General features: G+C 49.2%; 1 protein-coding gene across 9 annotated transcripts in view; it reads right to left on the reverse strand.

Annotated features, from left to right (window-relative positions):
• The window catches only part of COBL (cordon-bleu WH2 repeat protein), a 275,514-nt gene that overhangs the window by 15,834 nt on the left and 236,449 nt on the right, over positions 1–23,231 (reverse strand). For all 9 annotated transcript variants that reach the window (XM_045052139.1, XM_023250180.2, XM_045052146.1 and 6 more), the window contains one exon: positions 10,140–10,449. In XM_045052139.1, coding sequence (XP_044908074.1) covers positions 10,140–10,449 — 310 coding nt within the window. The remainder of the gene's footprint in view (positions 1–10,139; positions 10,450–23,231) is intronic.

Genomic DNA, 23,231 nt, shown 5'->3' on the forward strand with positions numbered 1-23,231 from the left:
GGGCTTAGCAGGAGAGTTCTAGACCGTGTCCCCGGAGTGGAGAGCCGGCCACAAGCGTCAGCGTCTTTGTAGCTGAAAATAACCGTGCACAGGTGTCCCTCTCCTCGGCACCTTCCCGCCCACCAGTCTTCAGCTGGGTTTCCTGACGGCGGTCTGTTTTGGCTGAAGACCAGGAAAATGAATCACAAGCAGTGCTGACACTTTTACCGGCTTGCACACGCCGAGTACCCATCACCAGCAGCGAGCGTGGCTGCAGAGGTTTGCAGGCCACCGCTGCATCAACGCGAGGGACAAAGGGCGGAAGGGTGGGGGGGCGAGGGCATCAGGGTGACAGACCCCCCCTCCCCCGCCCAGACCCGGCTCGGCCTCTCCAGCTTCAGGTAAAACGACCAGCGGAGGCGATCAGGTCAGATCAGCCGTCGGAAAAACAGGTTTCGGTTTTTTGCTTTCATTTTAGAGGAGAAACAATAAAAGAGCTGATTCTGGGCGATTCGGGCACATGTGAGGCCGCGTCTCTTTTCGATGTGGCTAAAAGAGCTTCTGCAAATAATGTATCCAATGGCAGAATTAAAAAAAAGCAGTCTAAGAGGAAAAAAAAATGTCTCTTCCAGGCTGGGATTCAATTTGCTGACAAGCCAACGGACCTGTGCGTTTTCAAACAATTAAACTCCGTATGCTAAAGGCAGGAAGTTTGGGGCGCCTGGATGGCTCAGTCGGTTAAGCGTCCGACTTAGGCTCAGGTCATGATCTCACGGTCCGTGAGTTCGACCCCTGCGTCGGGCTCTGTGCTGACAGCTCGGAGCCTGGAGCCTGCTTCGGATTCTGTGTCTCCCTCTCTCTCTCTGCCCCTTCCCCACTCATGCCGTCTCTCTCTCTCAAAAATTAATAAACATTGAAATAAAAGTCAGGGGTGCCTGGGTGGCTCAGTTGGTTAAGCATCCGACTTCGGCTCAGGTCATGATCTTACAGTTCCTGAGTTCTAGCCCTGTGTCGGGCTCTGTTGACAGCTCAGAGCCTGGAGCCTGCTTCCGATTCTGTGTCTCTCTCTCTCTGCCCCACCCCTGCTCATGCTCTGTCTGTCTCTCTCACTCTGTCAAAAATAAAGGCAGGAAGCTTGGGAAAACACACAGTTGATGACGGGCATGTGTGCTCAACTTCCCACCCCGCTGACCAGCGCGCCTGTGTTGACAAAGCTTCAGACTTCTAGCACCACGGTGTCCCCTGGGAATGGAAGAGGAGCCACGCACGTCACTTAAAATCTCGTGGTCAAAAAAAAGAAATATGATCGTCACATTAAACACCGTGGTAAGGAGACCAAGGGGAGATGAATTACTCTAAGTCCGCTTTTATGACACCCTCGTTAGTATGACTTGATTTAACCCAGTACTTAGTCCACACTGTCATCACCACTAGGTACCCTCGTGGAATTGATAGGAAATGCTCCTTTCTTCAAACCAAAGTCGGTGTCTCACCTGCTGGGCAAGAGCTCCTGTTCGCAGCAGCAAAGTGTGGTTCCGAAATAGCTGGAGTGGTTTTTATTTCTTTTTTTTTTTTTTTTTTTTAATTTTTTTTTTCAACGTTTATTTATTTTTGGGACAGAGAGAGACAGAGCATGAACGGGGGAGGGGCAGAGAGAGAGGGAGACACAGAATCGGAAACAGGCTCCAGGCTCTGAGCCATCAGCCCAGAGCCCGACGCGGGGCTCGAACTCACGGACCGCGAGATCGTGACCTGGCTGAAGTCGGATGCTTAACCGACTGCGCCACCCAGGCGCCCCTTTATTTCTTTTTTTTAACGTTTATTTGCTTACTTTGAGACAAAGCAAGAAAGTGTGAGAACGGGAGGGGCAGAGAGACAGAAGGAGAGAGAGAATCCCAAGCAGGCTCCGTGCTGTCAGCACAGAACCCGACGTGGGGCTCGAACTCATGAACCGTGAGATCATGACCTGAGCTGAAATCAAGGGTCGGACTGAGCCACCCAGGCACCTCTGCACTGGCTTTTTTTTTTTTAAGTTTTTTTTTTTTTTTAATTAAAAAAAAATTAATGTTTGTTTATTTTTGAGAGACAGAGACAGAGCATGAGCGGGGGAGGGGCAGAGAGAGAGGGAGACACAGAATCCGAAGCAGGCTCCAGGCTCCGAGCTGTTGGCACAGAGCCCGACGTGGGGCTTGAACCCACAGACCATGAGATCGTGACCTGAGCCAAAGTCGGACGCTCAACTGACCGAATCATCTAGGTGCCCCCCACTTGGAGTGGCTTTTAAATGCTCCTTTGCAAAAATGTAGCTACAAAGTGTCTGGGTTCTAGGAGGTATTCAGTGTTTCCAAGTGCTGTTGGGGGGGGGGGGGGTGGCGGTCAGGAAATTCTAGGATTCCAGAAGGTGAGAGATGCTTCCAAGAACTCTGGGTGCAGAGTTCCTGTGGTCACAGAGTCCAGGGGCCCCAGGCTGGCAGCGGCCAGTGGAAAGGCAGGACCCCACCCTGTCCGTCCCCTCCGCTGCCCCGCACACCCTCAGTCCCGAGACCAGACCAGGCACACGTGCCCTACAGGGCCCGGCAGGGTCTCACTGTTAATGTCCTCATGCCCACCACTGGCTGTTGAGTGAGGCTAGATGGCCTTGGGGACAGCCAGGCAGAGGGCAGGGAATGAGGGGGGGCAGGAGCCACGACAGGGAGGCTCCCGTGTCTTGAAGGAGCTGCACCATGTCTTTTGTGGCTCTAACCTCGCTTTCAGTGTCCTCCCATCACCAAGGGACACGGCCTGAAACCCACATGTCCAAGCTCTCATCTGCTCCACTGCTGAGCTCATGTTCCCAAAAGGCACCCCAGAATTTCCAGTCCCACATGTTGATACTCAGATGGATACACCGTCTGAGGACAACAAGACTGCCTTTGGGATTCAAGGGCTTAGAAATAATACAAGTTCGTGGCGCCTGAGCAGCTCAGTCAGTTGCGTGTCTCCCGCTCAGGTCATGATCTCACAGTTCGTGAAGGCAAGCCCCACGTGAGCTCAGTGCTATCTATCAGGATAAAACCTGCTTTGGATCCTCTGTCCCTCTCTCTCTGCCCCTTCCCTGCCTGCGCGCGTGCTCTCTCTCAAAAATAAATTAAAAAAAAAATAATAATAATACAAGTTCCATTGGGATGTCCCCCGGGTGGGTAGGAGGCAGAGTTCTCTCTGTGTTTCCCCTTTATCTATGTACAAATATGCATTTGTACACATACATATGTACACATATCTACCACACATATACCACAAAGATGCTATCTGGCTTAACAAGGCAGATGATCAGAGCCTGACCCAGGGTGCAAGGGTTCCCCAACAAACCGAATTTCTTTTTTTCCTCAGGCAGGTGCAAACAGTAACTTCGACAGCAACAATAAGAATACCAGCTATCAGTTTTTGAAGGCTGCAAATATGTCAGGTGCCATTCTTACTTTTTCTTTTTTTTAAGAGTATTTATTTTTGAGAGAGAGCGAGCATGAAGGGGCAGAGAGAGAGAGAGAGAGAGAGAGAGAGAGAGAGACAGAGAATTCCAAGCAGGCTCTGCACTGTCAGCGTGGAGCCTGATGTGGGGCTCCAACTCACTAACTGGGAGATCGTGACCGGAGCCGAAACCAAGAGTCAGAGGCTTAACCGACCGAGCCCCGCCCAGGGCGGCCCTGCATGTACTAAAGAAATTGATGTGACAGCCAGTCACTGCCCCCAGGGGACAGACATGACCTCAGGCAGTCTGACCCTGGAAGGTGTTCCTTAAGTGTTAGGAATGTTGCCTCAGGCCACGTACAAAGGGAAGATGCCTCTGGGAGAAGCTGTTCAAGCAAATGTAGGTCCCCCGAGGTGTGACTCTTGTCCCCGGCAGAGCCGCTTGAGGCCATTCCCCGGGGTCCCCCAAATAAGGAGCGATCGTCATTTGTGTACGTGTTGATCCTGTGCTCCTGGGCTGGTTTCTTCCTCGAGGAACCTGTTTATCAGCTGCACTGAGTTTAGAGGAAACTGCTAGGAGTGCGAGGCCCACGTTTGCAATGAAAGATGGTAACGGGGTCCAATCGGGCCTGGACGGCCATGCAAGAAACACATCCTTTCTCACCTGCAGAAACTAGGTGTCAGAATTGTGCAGAGCAGAGCCAGGAGGCTGGCCGGACCCAGGGACCGGCAGCAGCCACAGAGAATAGGGGCACCGTGTCCTCGTAGGCCCACATTTCAGGGCCACATGACGAGAAGTGCTGATGGCTGAGTGCCAGCCGCCACCAGGCCTGGGGTTGCCCTGCCCGGGCTCCCCTGGGGACACAGGATGTCGGAAAACATCGTGCTGTTCCTTAGTGTTTCCCTCGATCGCTGTCGAACGTGGGCGTTCCGTTCCCATCTGTCCAGGTGGTCGAGCTCAAGGTGGCTCAGTCAACGGCGGTGGGTACCGTCCTCACATGACTGCAGCTTGACCCTGGGCTGCCCATCCCCCAGCCGAGGTTCCCATCTGGCCAAACTTGGCCACGGCCTGCTCTGGACCCCTGGAATCAGCCGCTGCACCCTGGCTCCCCGGGCTCTGCAGACTTGGCCTCTGACCCTGTGCCTGTGACCTCCACCCCCCGGTCCAGCCCCACCCCATCTTTCCCCCTCCAGCCTTCCGTGCCTTTTTGTGGCTCAGGCTCTCAGCCCCGGGGGCTGCAGACAGGACCACAGAGCGCGGCCTCTGGAATGCACCGCGTCCATCCAGAGAGATGAATTCTGTCCGCGTTCACAGGACTGAAGTGAGTATTTGTAAGTGCTTTCACTGTGACCGCGTGGGCGGTGGAAGGCACAGATCAGCATTTAAAAGACGGGGTATTTTTATCAGAGCGCTATTCTAGGGACATTGGGATGCGGAACAGAGAGGGGGCATTTAAACCGGTTGCTTTCCTCCAGAATTTGTAAGAGACTTTCATGGTTCACGAAGGGGAGGCTAGAACGACTACCTGCATTTATCTGTGCGGAGGTATTTCTCCAGGGCTGTATCTCACAGGAAACACCCAAGGGACTACACGGACCTTCCCAAGCCGGAAAAATCAGCCAGCACAGAAGTAAGGGCCAAGGCCAGTGCACGTCGGGGAACCGGCCCCACCCGGCACGCACATGTTTAGTTTGGCTTGGCATGTCTGACTGGGTTGCCAACATTGAAAAGTTTGGAGACCTCACAGAAAAATCTACATTTCTGGGGGCCCCTGGGGGGCTCAGTCGGTCAAGCGTCTGACTCTTGGTTTTGGCTCAGGTCATGATCTCACGGTTCATGGGTTCGAGCCTCACGTCGGGCTCTGTGCTGACAGTGTGGGGGGCCTGCTTGGGATTCTCTCTCTCTCCCTCTCTGGATGCCCCTCCCCTGCTTGTGCTTGGTCTCTCTCTCTCTCTCTCTCTCAAAAATAAATAAATGAACATGAAAAAAAGTTTTTTAAACATCTAGATTTCTGGCTTCTCTTCAAAGGCCGGCCACCCTGGGTCTGTGACCCCTCCAGGTAAGTTTGGAAGGAGGGTGCAAGGCTGCTTTCCTGAGAGAGAACTGAGCTTTCTGGGCTGTTCTCTGTGGCCGCCCTCACCTTCATTATCTGTCTGGCCCCTGCGGGCCTTTGAGTTTCCAACCCCAGTTTCACACCCCTCGGTGCTGCTTGCTTCTCAGTAACCCTGAACTTTAACGGGAAAGCGTACATTTGGAAAGAAATATGGGACCGCCGTCTCAGGTTGGCCTCATCTGTCAGAGGAGAGAATTCCTGTCAAACAAACTTTTTAAGGGGTTCCCAGACCCAGCACCGATGTGCCTCAGGCACAGGGGCAGAGGCAGCTCTCTCTCTGTCTGAAGACTCAACTGCCTTCTGACACTATGGACCCACAGACACTCTCCGACCCCACAGGCGGAAGGGCTCAGTCGCACCAGGCTGCTCTCCACCCCCACCCTTTAAAAAAAATTTTTTTTTTAACATTTATTCATTTTTGAGAAAAAGAGACAGAGCATGAGCAGGGGAGGGGCAGAGAGAGAGGGAGACACAGAACCCGAAGCAGGCTGCAGGCTCCAGGCTCCGAGCTGTCAGCACAGAACCTGATGTGGGGCTCGAACTCACGGACTATGAGATCATGACCGGAGCTGAAGTCTGACGCCCACCCAGGTGCCCCTCCCCACTCCCACCCTTGAGAGACACCAGCCTCCAGCTCAGACCCATGGCTACAGACTGGGGGCTCTGACGCCCTCCTCCGTAGGTTCAATCAATTTGCCAGGATGAGTCACAGAACTCAGAGAAACACCTAGGTTGGCCCGTTTATTAATGGATATAAGAAAGGATGTGAATCAGTAGCCGGAAGAAGAGAGGCATAAGGAGAGATACGATTTGGGGGCACAGAAATCCCACCCTTCCCCAGGCGCCACTCCCCCCAACCTGTTCCCATCCCCTTCTACCTGTTCCCGTTCACCAAATCTGGAAGTTTTCCAACACCCTCCTTTTGAGAGTTTATGGAGGCTGCATTGCATAGTCATGATTGACTGAGTCACTAGCCAATGGCTGACCTTGCCTCCAGCCCCTCTCCCCTCCCCCCGGAAGGTCAGGGAGTGACTTTAGTCAATTAGTTGCCCCCACTGGCACCCTGCATGCCCCCACCCCGCCCCGCCCCAGGGGTGCTTTCCAAAAGGCTCCATTAACATAACAAAAGGCATCTCTACTACTCTCCACACTTCAGAAATCCCAAGGGCTTTGGGAGCTGTAAGCCCGCAACTGTGGGTGTAGACCAAATATCTAGGAGAAATAGGACCAAACAGACATTTCCTCTGAATCACAGTAATGCACTAACGATGGTCATTCCATGAGAAGTCCTGGGGCAGAGAGGGGATCCCACGTCTGCGGCAGATAATGGAACAGCACAGACAGAGCTGAGGGGCTCAGAGGCTATCTGCATCCTTAGGACACTGCCGGGCTGCTGGAAGCCCAGAGAAGAAAAGTGACCTGCCAGGAAAATTCACGGCGCCCCGTTTCCTGAACTAACCGTAGTGACTTTGACAATGCAACCACTTGAGAGCAAGGGAACGTGTACTGTGCCACGCACACTGGGCATTTACAGGCTCAGGACACCTCTGAGTGGGAGGAGACACTATCTCCGCAAAGTCGTGCGGACTCTCGAAGGCCAGGCAACTCATCAGTGCTGGGGGTTCCCCTGTGGGTCTGTCAGAGCCCCCTCCCTCCCCACCGCCTACTCTCAAATTCCATGGCACCCCAGAGATAAGGGCAGAAAAACATCCCCTACTCCCTGCTGGGAGAAAGCATCAGGTTCCAAAGACTCCATGATTATCCCTGGCTGTGGCCAGGGGCAATGTTAACTCTCACATTTGGAGAGAAAGCAGCAATGCTTTGCATCAGGGGTCGATGCCAGCAAAGCAAAGGAGGGTTAACAACAGCATCCCTAGGGGCCAGAAGGAAAAATGTCTGATGAACTTCAGATGTAGAGCTCTGGGAACGCAATCTCCGTGCACACTCACAGAACACACCTGAGGATTACTGTAGAAAGAGATTTTTTTGAACGTTAAATGGACTAAGAAGGAAACACCGTAATTGTTCTCTGCTCTCACAGATGCACACGGCACAGGCTAACGTGCCTTGTGTGCAGGGGGGGGCGGGGGGAAGGTGAGGGGGAAGGACAGAGCAAGGGCCGCATTCTAGTTTTCTGGCCAGTGAAATACACACTTGGCCTTGGAATTGTCCTTAAGTCTGAGGACCTACACGTTAAAACTATTAGAGAGTGTAATTAACAAATGGGAAAATGCTCATGATACGTCCTTGGGCGAAAAATGAATCAAAATAAATTATTATTGACAATTACATTAACCAGATAAAGATCTGCGTGTTCGCATGGACTGGGCTGGACCAAAATGTGGCAAACACAAAGGCATTCGTTTCTTTTGGGGGTCGGCTTACGGGCTGACGTTCTTGGTCTCATTCTTGTTAATATTTCCATAACATCGTTTGTGTGGACTGGCTCTTAAAATTATCTAAAGGGTGAAAAAAACTGATGGGCCTTTCTGGGCAAGACTGAAGAGAATTAACCTGCCTTTCTGGGCAAGACTGAAGAAAACAAAGACAGTGGGTGCTGGGGTGGGGGGAGGGACGTGGCAGGACCAAAAATCCAGCTACGAAAGGAACAGAACGCAGGGGGCAGGTGGTATACAAGGAAACCAGGGTAGAGCGAGGAGTCAGGGGTAAAAATAGATTTCCTCCTTCACATCACACCCGAAAATAAACCCAGGTTGTTGAGAAGCCCAGATACGAGAAAGCAACACTAAACTTTCATGAGAAATTCAGCTCATCTTGAGTCCTTCAGGGTGTGGGAAGGGGCTCTCAAATATGCAGGGGAATTTCCGCGTTCAGGGAAAAGGGGAGAAATCTGACATTATTAAAATTAAAAAGCAATTTTTATGCAACGAAGGAACACAGAGTTACATGTAAACCACGGTCTTGAAGACTCTCCGTGGGTAGTCAAGAACTGATTTAACAGATTAAGAAGAAATGGATGAACGTTTAGTTTTTTTTAACTTATTTACTTTTTTTAATGTTTACTTATCTTGGGAGAGAGAGTGAACAGGGCAGGGGCAGAGAGAGGGAGAGAGAGAATCGGAAACAGGCTCCAGGCTCCGAGCCATCAGCCCAGAGCCTGACGCGGGGCTCGAACTCACAGACCTCGAGATCGTGACCTGGCTGAAGTCGGACGCTTAACCGACTGCGCCACCCAGGCGCCCCCTGAATTTTTTTTTTAAGTAACATCCCAGTTTTTTTTTTTAAAGAACAGTCTATGAAAAGACAATTCCTACACTAATGCACACATCACAAGATGCTCATTCTTACTGATCAGAGAATTGTAAATTAAAAAGCATGAAATGCCATTTGAACCCGTAGGACCGGCGAACGTACGAGGTCTGCTGATGGCATGGGCCAGTGCAGGTGAGGAGTGCCAGGCCATTAGAGACCACTGGAGGGTGTGTAAGCCAATCACGGTGGAGAAAAACTGGCCAATAGTCCATGGTTGAAGATGACTTTTCTGAACGTCTAGTAACGTCTCTTCTAGAAAGCTCTCTATGTGTTAACAGGAGCATATGTATACCTGCCTCACTGTTTCCAGTGGGTGGAAAACCAGAAAGACCTCAGTGCCCATTAGTTAAGTTTAAAAGAAAAATAAGGGGTCCCCAGGTGGTTCAGTAGGTCGAGGTGTGACTCCTGATTTTGGTTCAGGTCATGGGATCGAGCCCCGTGTCAGGCTCCATGCCCCCCACACCTCACTCGTGAGCTCTCTTTCCCTCTCTAACATAAAAAAAAAAAACCAATTTTTTTTTAATTAAAAAAAAAGAAAATAAATGAACTAATAAGACATGTATCCTCATGGATCAATCTTTAAAACTTGACGGAAAAAAGGGCACTGAGGGGCGCCTGGGTGGCTCAGTCGGTTAAGCGGCCGACTTCGGCTCAGGTCACGATCTCGCGGTCCGTGAGTTCAAGCCCTGCGTCAGGCTCTGTGCTGACAGCTCAGAGCCTGGAGCCTGTTTCAGATTCTGTGTCTCCCTCTCTCTGACCCTCCCCCGTTCATGCTCTGTCTCTCTCTGTCTTAAAAATAAATAAATGTTAAAAAAAAAAATTAAAAAAAAAAGAAAAGAAAAAAGGGCACTGAGATTATGGTCCCATTTATATAAAAGGAAAAACAAACTAGCCCATGTTAGGTATTACAGTAAGACCTTGGTCTGCAAGCATAATTTATTCCCAGAACATGCTTGTCATCCAAAGCACTCGTACATCAAGGCGCATTTCAAGAACCATTGGCTCAGGCGTGACCACATTGGGCGTCACGTGCGACTTGTGTTGCAAGGCATCGCTCGTTCATCAAGTCAAAATTGACTAGAAATATTTGCTTGTCGTGTGGAACCCTCGCAGAACGAGTTACTCGCAAGCCAAGGTTTCACCGTACTTCTAAACCCCCGCGTGTCTAGAAAGAGCGTGAACACCCGGCTGTGGATCGCACCCCCAAATCAGGGAGTGGCAGCTGCGGAGGGCACCCGGCATGCATTTGTCGGGTCACCACGACCCGCAGACCTTCCTCCTCGAGTCCAGGATGGGCCCTCCCTCTCCAGCTGTCCCGTGACTCACCTCGAGTGCCGTCGCCCAGAGCTGTTCCTCTCCCGCGTGGGGCTCTTCCGGGGACCCAGTTCTGGGGTCCCAGCCAGGTCCTGGTCGCTGCCGTCTTCCTGGTCCGTGGCCCACTTATCTTTGGATTTCACGCTGTCGTGCTGGGAATCCAGGGACACGATGTCTGACGGGGAGCTCACCACTCCTGAGTCTTCGGTTGTGTCCTCGGAGGCAAAACAGCTGCCGACAGACACGGTCTCCTCGGCCTCGGACGGCACCGGTGGGGCCCCGTCCGTGCCACGGGGACTGCCGGGCCCCAGGGGCAGGCTCACTGGACAAAACACGGCAAGGACACGTCAGCCGGCACGTCTCCACACGGCCGAGCGCATGTGAACACCAACCCGCCTGACTCCCCTGGACGGTGGAATTCAGGGGGCAGACCCGATCGGGCCTCACAGCTTCCTCCAGAAGCGCCTTATGACTCGGAGGGAGCCGTGTGCCGGTACGTGATCGAGAGCAAAACTTGCCCTCAAACGTCAGCACGTTCCGGATCAGACTTTTGGCTTTTTTACCCGCGTGTGTGACTGCGGGCAGACGCGTTTAAAAATTCCGACAAATGACACAGCGTTTGCCGTGCTTTCCAGCCTGACCCTTGCTTCCGCTGAAGTTGTTCTGAAGTGAGTTCTTCCCCCAAGACCATCCTTTCCAGACATAAACAAAATGAGAAGTAAATAATACTGTGTGGGAGCTTCTGACAAACGTTCCACAGGAACATTCGGAATCCGCCCTACAGGGTCAAACTTCATGCCTCGTCCGCATCTGGCTCCCCCTTCATTTTTATCTAATTTGTTTCCTCCCCTTCGTTGTTTTTTACATGTGAGCAGGGAGCTCTGGTCCAAACAAGAGGGGATCCTGGAAGATTACCTCCAAGACCAATGAGAAGGAACCAGAACGCAAATGGCTCTGGTTGGGGTTCTCTTGTTCCTGAGTGAGATTTACTGCAGCAGGAAGAACGAGAGGCAGAGATTTGCAACGATCAGAGCGAGGGTTACACTGAAATAGTAATGACGGGGAACACTGTAGCCATTTGGCACAACATCCAAGCAAGCCCTTCAGAGATACATTAACTATGGAAGTACAGCGAGCCTCCGGGTTCCCTAAGGTCACCGAACGCTCCATGCCTGTAGGACAGGAGGACATCACCCTGGACCAGCTACACACCAGACGTGTTTACTTCGAATTTAATGTAGAAACAGATTTTAAGCCTCAAGACATCCGATCTCAGCCCTGTTCCCGGCGGTCCAGGAAGCAAGGACCGCGCTGTGCTGCGGTTTCCGGCTGTCTTGTTGTAAAACCGTTTCCCCAATACGTCGTTGCTGGATTGCTACAGTGAATTAAGGCCGTAGGGGTGCCCAGGGCTCACTGCACGTGATCACGACCTGGAGTCCCGTGATGGCCTCACAGGGACATGCTTTTAACCGGACAGCAGACTTAGCAACATAGAATTAATGAACCCAAAAGAGCGCCAAGGAGAGCATTCCTCGAGGGGCTGGCTTATTTGAGATCCCGAACAATGAAATAAACAAAAGAACAAAATTACATATATATAAAAAAACAACAACAACAAAACACAGACTCACAACAGAGCTCGAAAGGAAAGACCAGAGCACAAAGGAGGAATTGTTTAGAGGCACAAATGCGCGAGGCGATGTGTCCGAACCGCACGCAGCGAGCGCTGTTGACAATACCCGCCTTCTTTCAGTGTTTTTCCTAGGTGCCATCTGCTAATGTCAACTCGAGGTGTGTCTGCACAGGTGGAGTGGGGCTGGCTGGTTGGAGGGAGGTGTCAGCATGCAGCAGGGTCCCAAGCAGGTGGCTCGGTCCAGTCCTGGTCCCCCTCTTCCCACCCCAGGGGTCACCCGAGCGTGAAGTAACCCCAAAGAAGCCTCCGGGACCGCCTGCGGCTAGGGGGTCCTCCTGCCACACTCGCGTCCTGGACACTTGGAATACATCCCTGGCGGATGGGGGACGCCAAGCCCTCCCCATCCCCTTTCTCTCCAGTTATGCGATCCAGAATGCTGGCCTGGGCTTGCTTTACACCCTACAGATGTTTGGGAGCAAAAAAAGCAAGTAGAAAGTCACTGCTCTAAATTGAGCCAACTGCAAACCTAAGTCGACAAGGTGTGAGGAGTCTATATTCGGCGTGTATGTGTGAAACCATTTTAACAATATACGGTAAAGACTGCCATTTCCGGAGCTCCCCTCCTGCCCGGGCAAGTCCCTTCTAATGGATCACCTTCCCAGGGCCAGAGTAACTGCATCCTTGAACCCACCGGACAGGTGTTCGGTGAGGGTCCACCCATGCGCCGCCCCCGGGGTCCAGGTAAGGGCGGCCACACTGTCAGGAAGGTGGTCACCCAGGCACGGGAGGAACAAGTGCATAAAGGCCCAGGGAGAAGGGACCCACCTCAGGGGACTGGCCAAGGAGAGATCAGCAAACAACTTCCTGAAACACTGCTGGGGGAGCCGTCAAAGCCGGCCCCGATCTGGAGATAGGAAGGAACATTCCTGTGAGGCTCCAACCTGGCTCGGTGTGTTTTTCATGTCTGTCTGCAGTCAACCCCGTCGGTCTGAGAATCTTCGCTTAGAATCGGACATCACCACCTCCCTCGCCCTGCCCCAGCTTTGAGTCTCCTCTGGGCTGGTTCCTACTGTTAGCCCTGTGAGCTGTAAGATGTTTTGACCATTTCTGAGTAAGATAATGGTGCAGGAGAATTTTTTTTTTCTTTATTGATTCTATTTATTTATTTATTTTTGGGACAGAGAGAGACAGTGCATGAACGGGGGAGGGGCAGAGAGAGAGGGAGACACAGCATCGGAAACAGGCTCCAGGCTCCGAGCCATCAGCCCAGAGCCTGACGCGGGGCTCGAACTCACGGACCGCGAGATCGTGACCTGGCTGAAGTCGGACGCTTAACCGACTGCGCCACCCAGGCGCCCCAAGCTCGTGATTTTTGAGCTAATTAATTTGCTGGCAAGTCTGCTCTTCTCTCAAGGCGTGAACAACCTTTTTGACCTAAAAAGTTACCACTGCAAGATTTTTGCAAATGTGAAAACCACACTTAATTTGTCTTTAGCAGAAGCCTAATGTAAATTCTTGATTAAATTCTCTTCCAAATGAATGGCCATAGAGCCTGAGTAAGGAATACTAACCCCTTCACTGTCCTCCACCTAAATTTTATAATCCTGTGGTTCAAATGCCCTTCTGTCTCAATGAGAGCTTCCAGAAATTTCACTAGCTAAGGTGTAAAGAGGAAAATGCTAACTTACGGCTTCCAGTTCCTCAAGGTGAACACCGTCATGTTCCATTCAGTACCCACGTCATTGAGTTTTTCATTTACAAAGTCACCAAAAAAATTTCAAACACTAAACATAAGGATCTTCCAAGGACTCTTGTAACGGATTCAGTTTTGAGTGATTTTATTGAATGTAAGTGCAAGGTCTTGTACCCTAAATCGTGCTCTCTTGCTAGTCATGACTAAGGGAGATTCCCCAAGGGTCACTTTCACCACATTGATGTGGACCAGAGACAATGTCTCACAGAAAGGATTCTTTTTCCCCTCTCACTGATGCCTATGATTTCCGCACACTATTGATAGCCAATAACCGATGCTCATCTTTCATCCCGACTACTTTGGTTTAATTCCCTATGTTCTAAGAACTAAGAAAAAAGGGAAGAAACAGGGGAGATACTGGAAAAGTGCTCTTGAATCAGTAGTGCAAACTGACACGTGTTTGCCGATAGTTTCTGTCATATACATCCGCAAATAATTTTGAACCACCACGTCCCCCTAGCATTTTTCACTGACACGCGAAAATTTCCATCTTGAGTTGATGGGTTGCACCAGATGTAATTTCTACTGTACTGTAAATAGCAATACTTTAAAAAGAGTTGTATCATTTTTCAGTGTAATCACGGGCCCCTCAGAGGTACTGCACGATGCAGGTAACAGTACAGCCAGTTCACGATAGAGGATCATTACACACACACACACACACACACACACACACACACACACACACACACAATTTTCTTCAAGAAGGCAGGATAATGAAGACTTTGAAAGCACTAATGGATCTAAAATAGATTCTCTGGAATCTGAATTCTCTTAAGAGTCAATGATGTAATCAATGCATACTTCTCCAGAGCCTGAGACATACGTTTAAGCCTAGAATCCTAATACACCCAGGAAAATGGGCAGGGAAAATTTCAATTTCCACCACTGAAAGGCAGGACTGGATTCCAGTCACTTCTATTAAGACATAGACAACAGCTGCTGTTTTTGTCTGTCCAGCACTGTCCCCCTCCCTGTTAGTGCTGAATGAATTCCTGCTTCCTGCGGCCAACCTATTTCTCAACATCTGGGTGAGTCTAACAACTGCCCCTAACTACCCTGGGCCCTGGGGGATGGGCGTGAGAGGAACCAAAATCTGGCCAATTTAAACCGTGCACACAACGGTAGACCCAAGGAGGGCACGTGTGCTCAGCTGGACAAATCAAGGCCTGCCTCTGGACCTTCCCACCAGAGCTCCTGGGGAAGCTGGTCTCACTGGCCTGGAGTCAATGGAATGGCAGAGTCTTGGATAAATAGCCATTTGGATGAGCACATGGAGAGAACTTGTTCAGGGATGGGAGAAAACACAGTCCTAAGACAGTAATTGGGTACCTGGACTCCGCCATGACCATAATGAGGATTCATCTCTTAAAATTCCCAGTCATGGGAGCCAAAAAACTCCCACAAAAACCCACTTCTCTTAACCAGTTCAAGACATGTTTCTTTCTCTTGGAACCAAAGACTCCTATCTAATCAATAGGTAAATTACCCTGATATTTTCATCAGTATACCTATGATATGTATTAAATATGAATGCCACAATGTCAAAATATTTATTATAAATATTAGATATGTTCATATGTTTATTAATGTTAACTAGAAATACAAAAAGTATATAATTATTATTAATGATTTAATGTTATATAATTATGGTTATGATTCAACATAATCTTGTTAAATATTATACACTAAATATATAAATTATGATATAAGATTATTAGTATATACATATAAAATGCAAATTAAAAATATATAACTATTTTACATTATGTTTCTATTATAAGAACTTTTATGAAATGCAACAGTTGTATTATCACACCCTTCCCTTTTCTAGATTTATTTTCCATTATTTGGATTATATATTTGAGTAGTTGTATTGTCAGAACAATCTAATTTGGATCCAGTTACTCTCTAAGCCCTCTTGTGTCTGAAGATTGTCTTCATCTAATCCATATCCTTGATGATCAGTATGGCTAAATCCAAGCAAGATTCAGATCACAATCCTTCTTCAAGATTCTATTCTTGGTTCCTTCTTTCCTGGCATCCTGCCTCACAGATGAAAATCTGTATGCTAACATGGTTCTTTCCAACTCTGTATGATCTTATCTCTTGAAGCTGGCATGAGTTTCCTCTTTATCTGTGAATATCAAAAATTTCACCAAAATTTGTCTGTGTATTTAATTTCCAAGAGGTTTTGGATGTCCTTTTATTCATTTATTTTTCAGTAATTCCCTGCTCTTGTTTTACGTATGTGATAATCCATTACAATTCTCTGAGGCAAACACAAAAAATACTTAAAGTTCTATTTTGTTTCCTAAATAAACCCTACTTCCTTTGGGGTTAGTTCCTCTGATCAGTTCATTGCTCCTCTTTCACGCATTAAGAAAAAAAAAAAGATTGTTTAGTGATTCTTGACTATTTTCATGTGTTTAAATGAGGGTGTCAATAATGATAGGGAGTGGATTTCTTTCATATATGGGAATAGCACGGTTTCCTTAGGATACAACAGAAAGCCCTATGACAGATTGGGCTAAGGAGAGATCCACGGGGCAGAGAGGGAAGTCACCTTCTCGAAAGGACTCCATTGGGATGAGGTATCTCGTTTCTCCAAGCAGCCATAATGGTTGACCATCCTTCAATTAAGCTCAGTCATCTTAAAACTAAAGTTTCATTGTGCCGTCATGTGCCTGTTTCAGCAAATAGCTACACAGGATTCTTTATGCTGATGTCTGGCTATGAGAGTCACCTAAAACATTAGACCATTGGCTAATTACTACCAGATAGTATAGTCCAACATTGATGTTTGGAAATCATATAATGGTAGTTGGGTGTAGCCATTCCGCAATGTTGTAATGGATACTATTTAGCTGCCTCCAATTTAATCCAACGCCCTCTGCAGCGTGGTTATCATGACTCCTCTTTTGCAAATTACAAAAGGAGCCCCAGCCAACAAATTATTTCATCTATCCCTGAGGGTATGTGTTGCAGAAACTTACTCTGCCAGGCCCATTAAAGTAGCAAGTCCATTCAGAATCACACAAAATCATGTGGTAGGCAAGAGTCAAATTAGGGGTCTTTCACCACATAATGAATTTCACTGAGAATACCTACATTTAAGCTTTTCTAAGTGACAGGATTTTCTTCCATGTTCTATGGAAAAAATCTTGATTCTATTTGTCCAGGGACTTTAGTATATTCTAAAATACTTTTGAGAAAAAAGCTCGGGCTGTTGGTACATATATATTTCTGGGGCCTCAGTCTGAAAAAGCATGTACTTTATACTGGCAAGAACAAAGCTGATGCTTTGCTTTTCGTCATCAAAATAGAAACCCTGTCTCCAGGTAGTCTAGAGTATTCAAACACATGAATTGTATTTAATCAACACTTCAGAAAATCTGACGTTCAGGGACTTGCCAAGTTGCCAAGGGACTCAATTTCGAATTGACTATGAGTCAGGTCTGGCACGAAGCAAAGGTGAGTCACGTGCCATTTTGGATAGGCAGTCTAAGAAAAATACCGTCCGTTTCCTCCGCTAATTTCTCCCACGTTCCATCCCTTATCACTAGACCCTACAGAACAAAATGTGTGATCTACTTTGGCTTAGCTTTCCAAAAAGCTCTGTTCAGCCACTGCTCCTGATCCAAAGTTGGCATCAAAGTGACCCAACGAAGAATATTTTTGCAGTCCTATAGAGAGCTGTTGTTAGCATCCACGATAGTACTCAGTTGTCTTTCGTAAGAGAAACCATTTTAGTTTGTCCTGAAATTCAGATCATCCTTTCTCCCTCTCTTGATTAAATGAACGTGTGCCCTTTGACTCCGTGTTCTCCCTTATCTTCCTTTGGTTGTAGCAAAATGTGGAAGTTGGTGGGCACAGACCATATTGTCACTGCAGTAAAACATTCCAGGAGGTGTTTTTAAGAAAAGCTAAACAGAAAAAGAAAACTTTTTCCTTTTTTTTTTTTTTTTGTCCCTTTCTGTAATGCGTGTCAGATTACAATGTTCTTTCTTGGTCAGTCTGTCCTTCCGTGTCCTTATTGATGGTTTCTGAAGTTTTACCACCTGTAACACCTACCAAGCATATGAATGCTCCTGGCTGATGGGTGTAAGGATATCTTTTTTTCCTTCGCACCTTGGTGCTCTCACGCCTAGGGACACCTGAGGAACCCCAGCGACATGCCTTCGTTGCACTGGTAGCTGGCTGGGTTCACTAAGACGCTAAGGTTTTTCAGTGGAATCGAGGCTCCTGCTAACGTTTCTTCCCCACTCTGGACTGTCCTCCTCGCAAAGAGTGACTTTCTGAATTTTTCCCCTGGCATCTCCCTGTGCTGAAGGCCACTTCCTTCCACCCCTCCGATTCGTGGACAGGGTCTCTCTCTTGAGGGTCTGTGTACAGGTGGCCCAGTGTGGTCCGTGGGCTCCAGGGCGGGCCCGTGGGAACAGAGCCCAGGCCCTTTCAGCTCTCCTTGCTTTTCTATTCTATGCCTTCTATTCTGTGCCTTCGTTCTCATTTTCAGGCCAACACGATTTCATTTACTCTCTTGCAAGAGCAGCTATACATTTAAAATGGTCACTACGTGGGGCGCCTGGACGGCTCCATCGGTTAAGCATCCGACTCTTGATTTCATCCCAGGTCATGATCTCAGGGTTTGTGGGATCGAGCCCCGAGTCAGGCTCTGTGCTGACATCGAGGAGCCTATTTGGGATTCTCTCTCTGCCTCTTTCTCTGCTCCTCCCCTTCTTGCTCTCTCTCTCTCTCTCTCTCTCTCTCAAGAAACATTAAAAAAAAAGTGATCACTACGTAAGATCTAGCATTTTGAGATGCTCTGTAGCAGAAAGGGGTTTCTGACCCACCATACTGCTGGACAACTCAGGCGTGGTGGGGAGAACGGCCACAGGCAGCCGGAGCAGCCGGAGGGGCACCCTTGCAGAGTCGGATCGAGGAAGCTTCCACCAGGAGAAGCAACTGAATATCCGACCGCAGGGCTGACCACCACCTGCGTTTCCATCGGGTGCGTTTCCTCCCTCGAGTTCTCAGAAGAGGACTTCTCTTTCTTCTTCAAAGTCTTCCTCCCTCCGGGGTTCCTCAGGTCCCCCCTCCTCCATGCCCTTGGAGATCTGCAGCTGTCCCCGCTCCGATGCCTCCCCCTGGCCTTGCAATGCCCACAGCATCGTCGCTGAAGCCCTGGCACTGTGTCTCCCCAGCTTGGAGGCACCCTCTCCACGAATGCAGGCAAGAGTCCTCTCTCTGAGGCCGCAGTGAAGACGCCACGAGACGGCACATGTAGAGAGGTCAGCGGGGCACAGAGTCGAGGCTCAGTAGTGGCAGCCATGATTACCATTAGTAGGTGCTGGACCTCACTGGGCTGTTGGCCGCCAAGCATCCAAATCCCCTGGAAACTATGGTTCTTGTGGTTGGCTTGCACCGGAGTCCACTGGATGGCTTGTTAGAATAGATTGCAGAGCGACCCTTCCATGCAAGATTCTGATTCAGAGGGTCTCAGGTGTCCCCCGCCTCAACCTGCACCTGCTCACACGTTCCAAGTGATGCTGAGGCTGCTGGTCCAGGTCTACACTTGGGGAGCTTTCTCCAGCTCCTCTAGGGTCCCCTGGCCAGGTTGTGCTTCTCCCCTCGCTAAGCTGCAGCTGAGAACAGTCCATACCTAAGCCAGGTGGCTTCCTCCCTCTGCCTCCTAAAACCTCTTCACTGCTGTGTTTCAAAGGCACTGGAGGTAATGAATGGACCCGCTAAAAAACTCCTGGTCAATCCGTGATCTCAAGATGCAGGGGCATTTTTCTCCACAGAAGCCTCTCCATGAAGTGAAAAGTGACATCTTCTTCAAAACGGAAGGGCAGGGGATGCCTGGGTGGCTCAGCTGGTTAAGTGTCCAACGCTTGGATTTCAGCTCAGGTCGTGATCTCACAGCTCACGGGATTGAGTCCCACATCAGGCTCTGGGCTGACAGTGCAGAGCCTGCTTGGGATTCTCTCTCCTTCTCTCTCTGCCCCTTCCCCTGCTCATGCTCTCTCTCTCTCTCTCTCTTTCTTTCTCAAAATAAATGAATAAACTTTTTAAAATAAACCAGCAGGACGGAATAAACTTTCAGGAATTACGTTAGAGCGTTTTCAGAAGACTTACAAACACAAAACACATCCCAAGTGGTTGTAGAATACGCCCACGACACAAAAAAGAAGAAATCACACTGGGGAAGGGTGCGGACTTGGTGGGAGAAGGAAAGGTGAGAGGGGCTGTGGCTCCTGGAGTCTTGATTTGGGGCAGGAGGTACCGAACAGGCAGAGTGGAAGGAAAATGGGGTCCTGAACCGCCTGGAAATACGATGCCAGACAGAGAAGCAAGACTGTGAAGTCATATGTGTCACAAAGGCTGTCACAGACCTTGTGAGAGTCACCTTGACAAGGTACCTGGGAAAGAAGCCTCACCAGCGACAGAGTGAAAGCACAGGTCCCCAAGGATCACATCTCACATTTCTGCATCACTACCTGTGGCCAATGTCAGCTCCGTCACTTGCTTAGCTGGCCAATTTGGTTATTTCTACCTCACCAATTATTTGTATAAATTGTCTGATGTTTGGAACTGACTGAATGGGACAGACAGTAAAAAACATGGCTTACTCACATGGTTACCTGGGTCTGGACTAGTGCAGAAAACCACATTTTTCATATTGAGAAGACACACTAGCAGGGAATATCAAGCTAATTTCCCTACAATAATTTTCAGAAATCATAACATGCTAACATGCCATCAAAAGGCAATACAGGAAAGTTAAATGACTCTTAACCATGCTTGTATGTTGTGTTTTTCACACACACACACACACACACACACACACACACACACACACACGGCAAAACCACCTCCTAAAGGCCACTTGAATACAGTAGAGAGTGGTTAGTATAAAAATAATGAGCAGTAACACTGCCCTCTTTCCCTAGGGGCCCCCTCCCAGAGTCCAGCCCATCTTGGGGATGCGCATCTGCTTATAACGATGACATGATCATCATCGGTGCCTGTCATTTTAGGAAACTTGCATACAACTGTTTTCATCCTTGGCCGAAGTTAACAGACCGCACAGCCAGTAAATCAGACATTTCACACACAAACCACCTGTCTCACTCACAATTATGGTGGCCCCCAATAACTTGGCTTTATGCCAGAAAGCACTCATCACAGCAGAACCTACTGGTACCCAAAAGAACCTCCCTGCAGATGCCAGGCTTCAGCCTCAGTTGTCAGGATCTGCTGCAAGGATTCCAAGCTGGATGTCGTCCCTGTGGGAAGGGAGGGACCCATCTCATCCTCCAGCCCGCTTATGCTTAGAGATACTCTCCTCACAACTGCACCTTACCAGACTTTTTCTATTGGGATTCTTCTGAGTTTTAAAATAAAAGTTTTGTTTTTTCCCCTGGGGTATAGAAAGGGAGACTCCAACAATTGGAAAGAGAATAGCCACTCAGCCCCAAGATGACTTCACAGTCGGTCACTTTTTCTTATAGTCTTTGTTTCTTAAGACTTTCTTTTTGATAAATCTCTAACAAAATGCCTTAAATGTGTGAAGAAAAGCAGATACGTCACCCTATTGGTGTTTATATACTTCCTTTACACTCAACTGATTGAACAAGCTACTTCTCTCCTACACCTTTTATATCTGTTCAAACAATTATGGTACTGATTCAACTGTGGCCTTGAGCAAATCCAGGTGACAGGGAAGGGTCTGAAGGCAAACATACCTGGGGCGCACTGCAGGCCACAAGCCTTTGCAGACACCCATCTGTGCCCAGCCTGAGGAGTTCAGCAGCAAAGAGACAGCGTCTTCTGGCCCAATGGTGTCTCTGTCCATCTGGCGGGGCTCAGCCTCGCCTCCCCTTTGGGATGGTTGCTGTTCCAGGCTGGGACTGCATGGAGACCCCAGGCTCCTATTCCAGTCCGGGCTTCACTCTTGCCTCCAGCATTCACTGTTCTCAGTGGATCACCCCTCACAGCAGCTGGCGGATGGGGGAATGTCACTAATGGTCCCATGGGTGACCACGTCCCAGAGAGGTGGGGGGAGGGTGCTGGTGAAAAAGTGGGAGCTCCTTTGCAACTCTCCAGACTACCTGCTTTCGCTCTGTGTTCAGGACCAAATCCATCCCAACAGACAGCCTGAGATGACTGTCATTAATTTGCCATTTTTTCTAGTTTTGGGAGATCACCCTTGGCCTGTCCTCCGGGTCCCCTCTGGGGGCTTAGATGGATCCTCCTCCCTTTGGTTCTCTTGGGCCTTTATTTGTACTTTTCATCTTACGACTCCAAGAGAGCAAGCCCTGGGTCTTCCGTGTCTGATGCAATGGAGGTGCTTCGTCCCAGTTTGCATCCTACAAATTCTCCGTGGACATTGCCTTCCTGACGGGCACCTGCCTCAACATGGCTGGAAGCGGCCTCCAACCGATCTCGCCTTGGCATGTACATGACACTGTGGCGTGCCTGAGCGCTGTGCCATCCAGGTTGCTCAGGCTGGCAGTCACGCGTCTTCGTGGGTCATATCTCCCGCGTGATGCTCAGAGCCGAGATGCCCGTCTGCAGGGATCTAGCTCATGGCAAGACAAGGTTGCCACTGGCTTCTCCAACTCCAAACAGAAGTCCTGATTTTCCCACTCCCCAAAATCCCACTGAGCTTTCTCTAGCAACAGAAAAAACTGTGGGCCCTAAATAAATAGAAGTACATTGGCCATAATTCATCTACGCGTTTCTGTTACTTTTCTCTGAACTTCCACATCTTAATAATTAAAAAGTATACGTCCATAGGACTTCTTACCCCTGTAGTCACAGTTCCACCCCAAGGAGGTTTCTTCTTTTTTAAAAAATCTTTATTCATTTTGAGACAAGAGGAGAGAGCACACGTGAGTGAGCAGGCAGGGTGGGGGGAGGGTTCAGTGGTGGAGAGAGAGAGAATCCCAAGCAGGCTCCACGCTGTCGGTGCAGAGCCTGACTCGGGGCTCGATCCCATGAACCCCAAGATCATCACCGGAGCTGAAACCAAGCATCGGACGCTTAAGCAACTGACCCACCCAGGTGCCCCACAAACAGATTTCTTAAATGAGCTGTTTTGTGAGCATTGAGGGCTCTTGAAATTCAACACAGACTCTTGGCTGTTTTTGCTGCACTGAGTACAGGGCATGAGCGGTGATTTTTACTGTTTTCCTGCCTCCCTCTCTCTCCTACAGAAGATTCTGGATTTTAGGCCCACATTCATTTGCACCAAAGATCATCTGCCCTGAGGTACTCCCTTGGGGGGCCGAGGACACGTGGACCTCCTCTTGGCCCAGACTTCACACCCAAAGCACATGGTATTCAGAGAACGCTCGGGTCAAAATCCGTATCTGAATGTGAGGCCAAAGGATGAAGTGGCTTGAGAAAGGTCACCCTGCTCGCTGGTCGTGCTGGGTGAGCTGTCCCAACAGCCCTGTGCTGTCCCCTCCCACGTGTGACCTTCTTACCACCAGCCTTAGAAACGTCCAGTCCTTAGCCCTGTGGAGTCTAGAATTTTACAAATACCTTCAGTCATTTCTTTCTGGGGCAGGTGAGTCCAGAGGGCGATAGAGCTGTGGATTAGATTTTTTTAAGTTTTTTTTTAATGTTTACTTATTTTCAAGAGAGAGAGAGAGAGAGAGAGAAAGTGCAAGCGGGGAAGGGGCAGAGAGAGAGGGACACACAGAATCTG

Source organism: Felis catus, chromosome A2 (assembly GCF_018350175.1).
Source record: "Felis catus isolate Fca126 chromosome A2, F.catus_Fca126_mat1.0, whole genome shotgun sequence".
In the NCBI taxonomy this organism is placed as follows: domain Eukaryota; kingdom Metazoa; phylum Chordata; class Mammalia; order Carnivora; family Felidae; genus Felis; species Felis catus.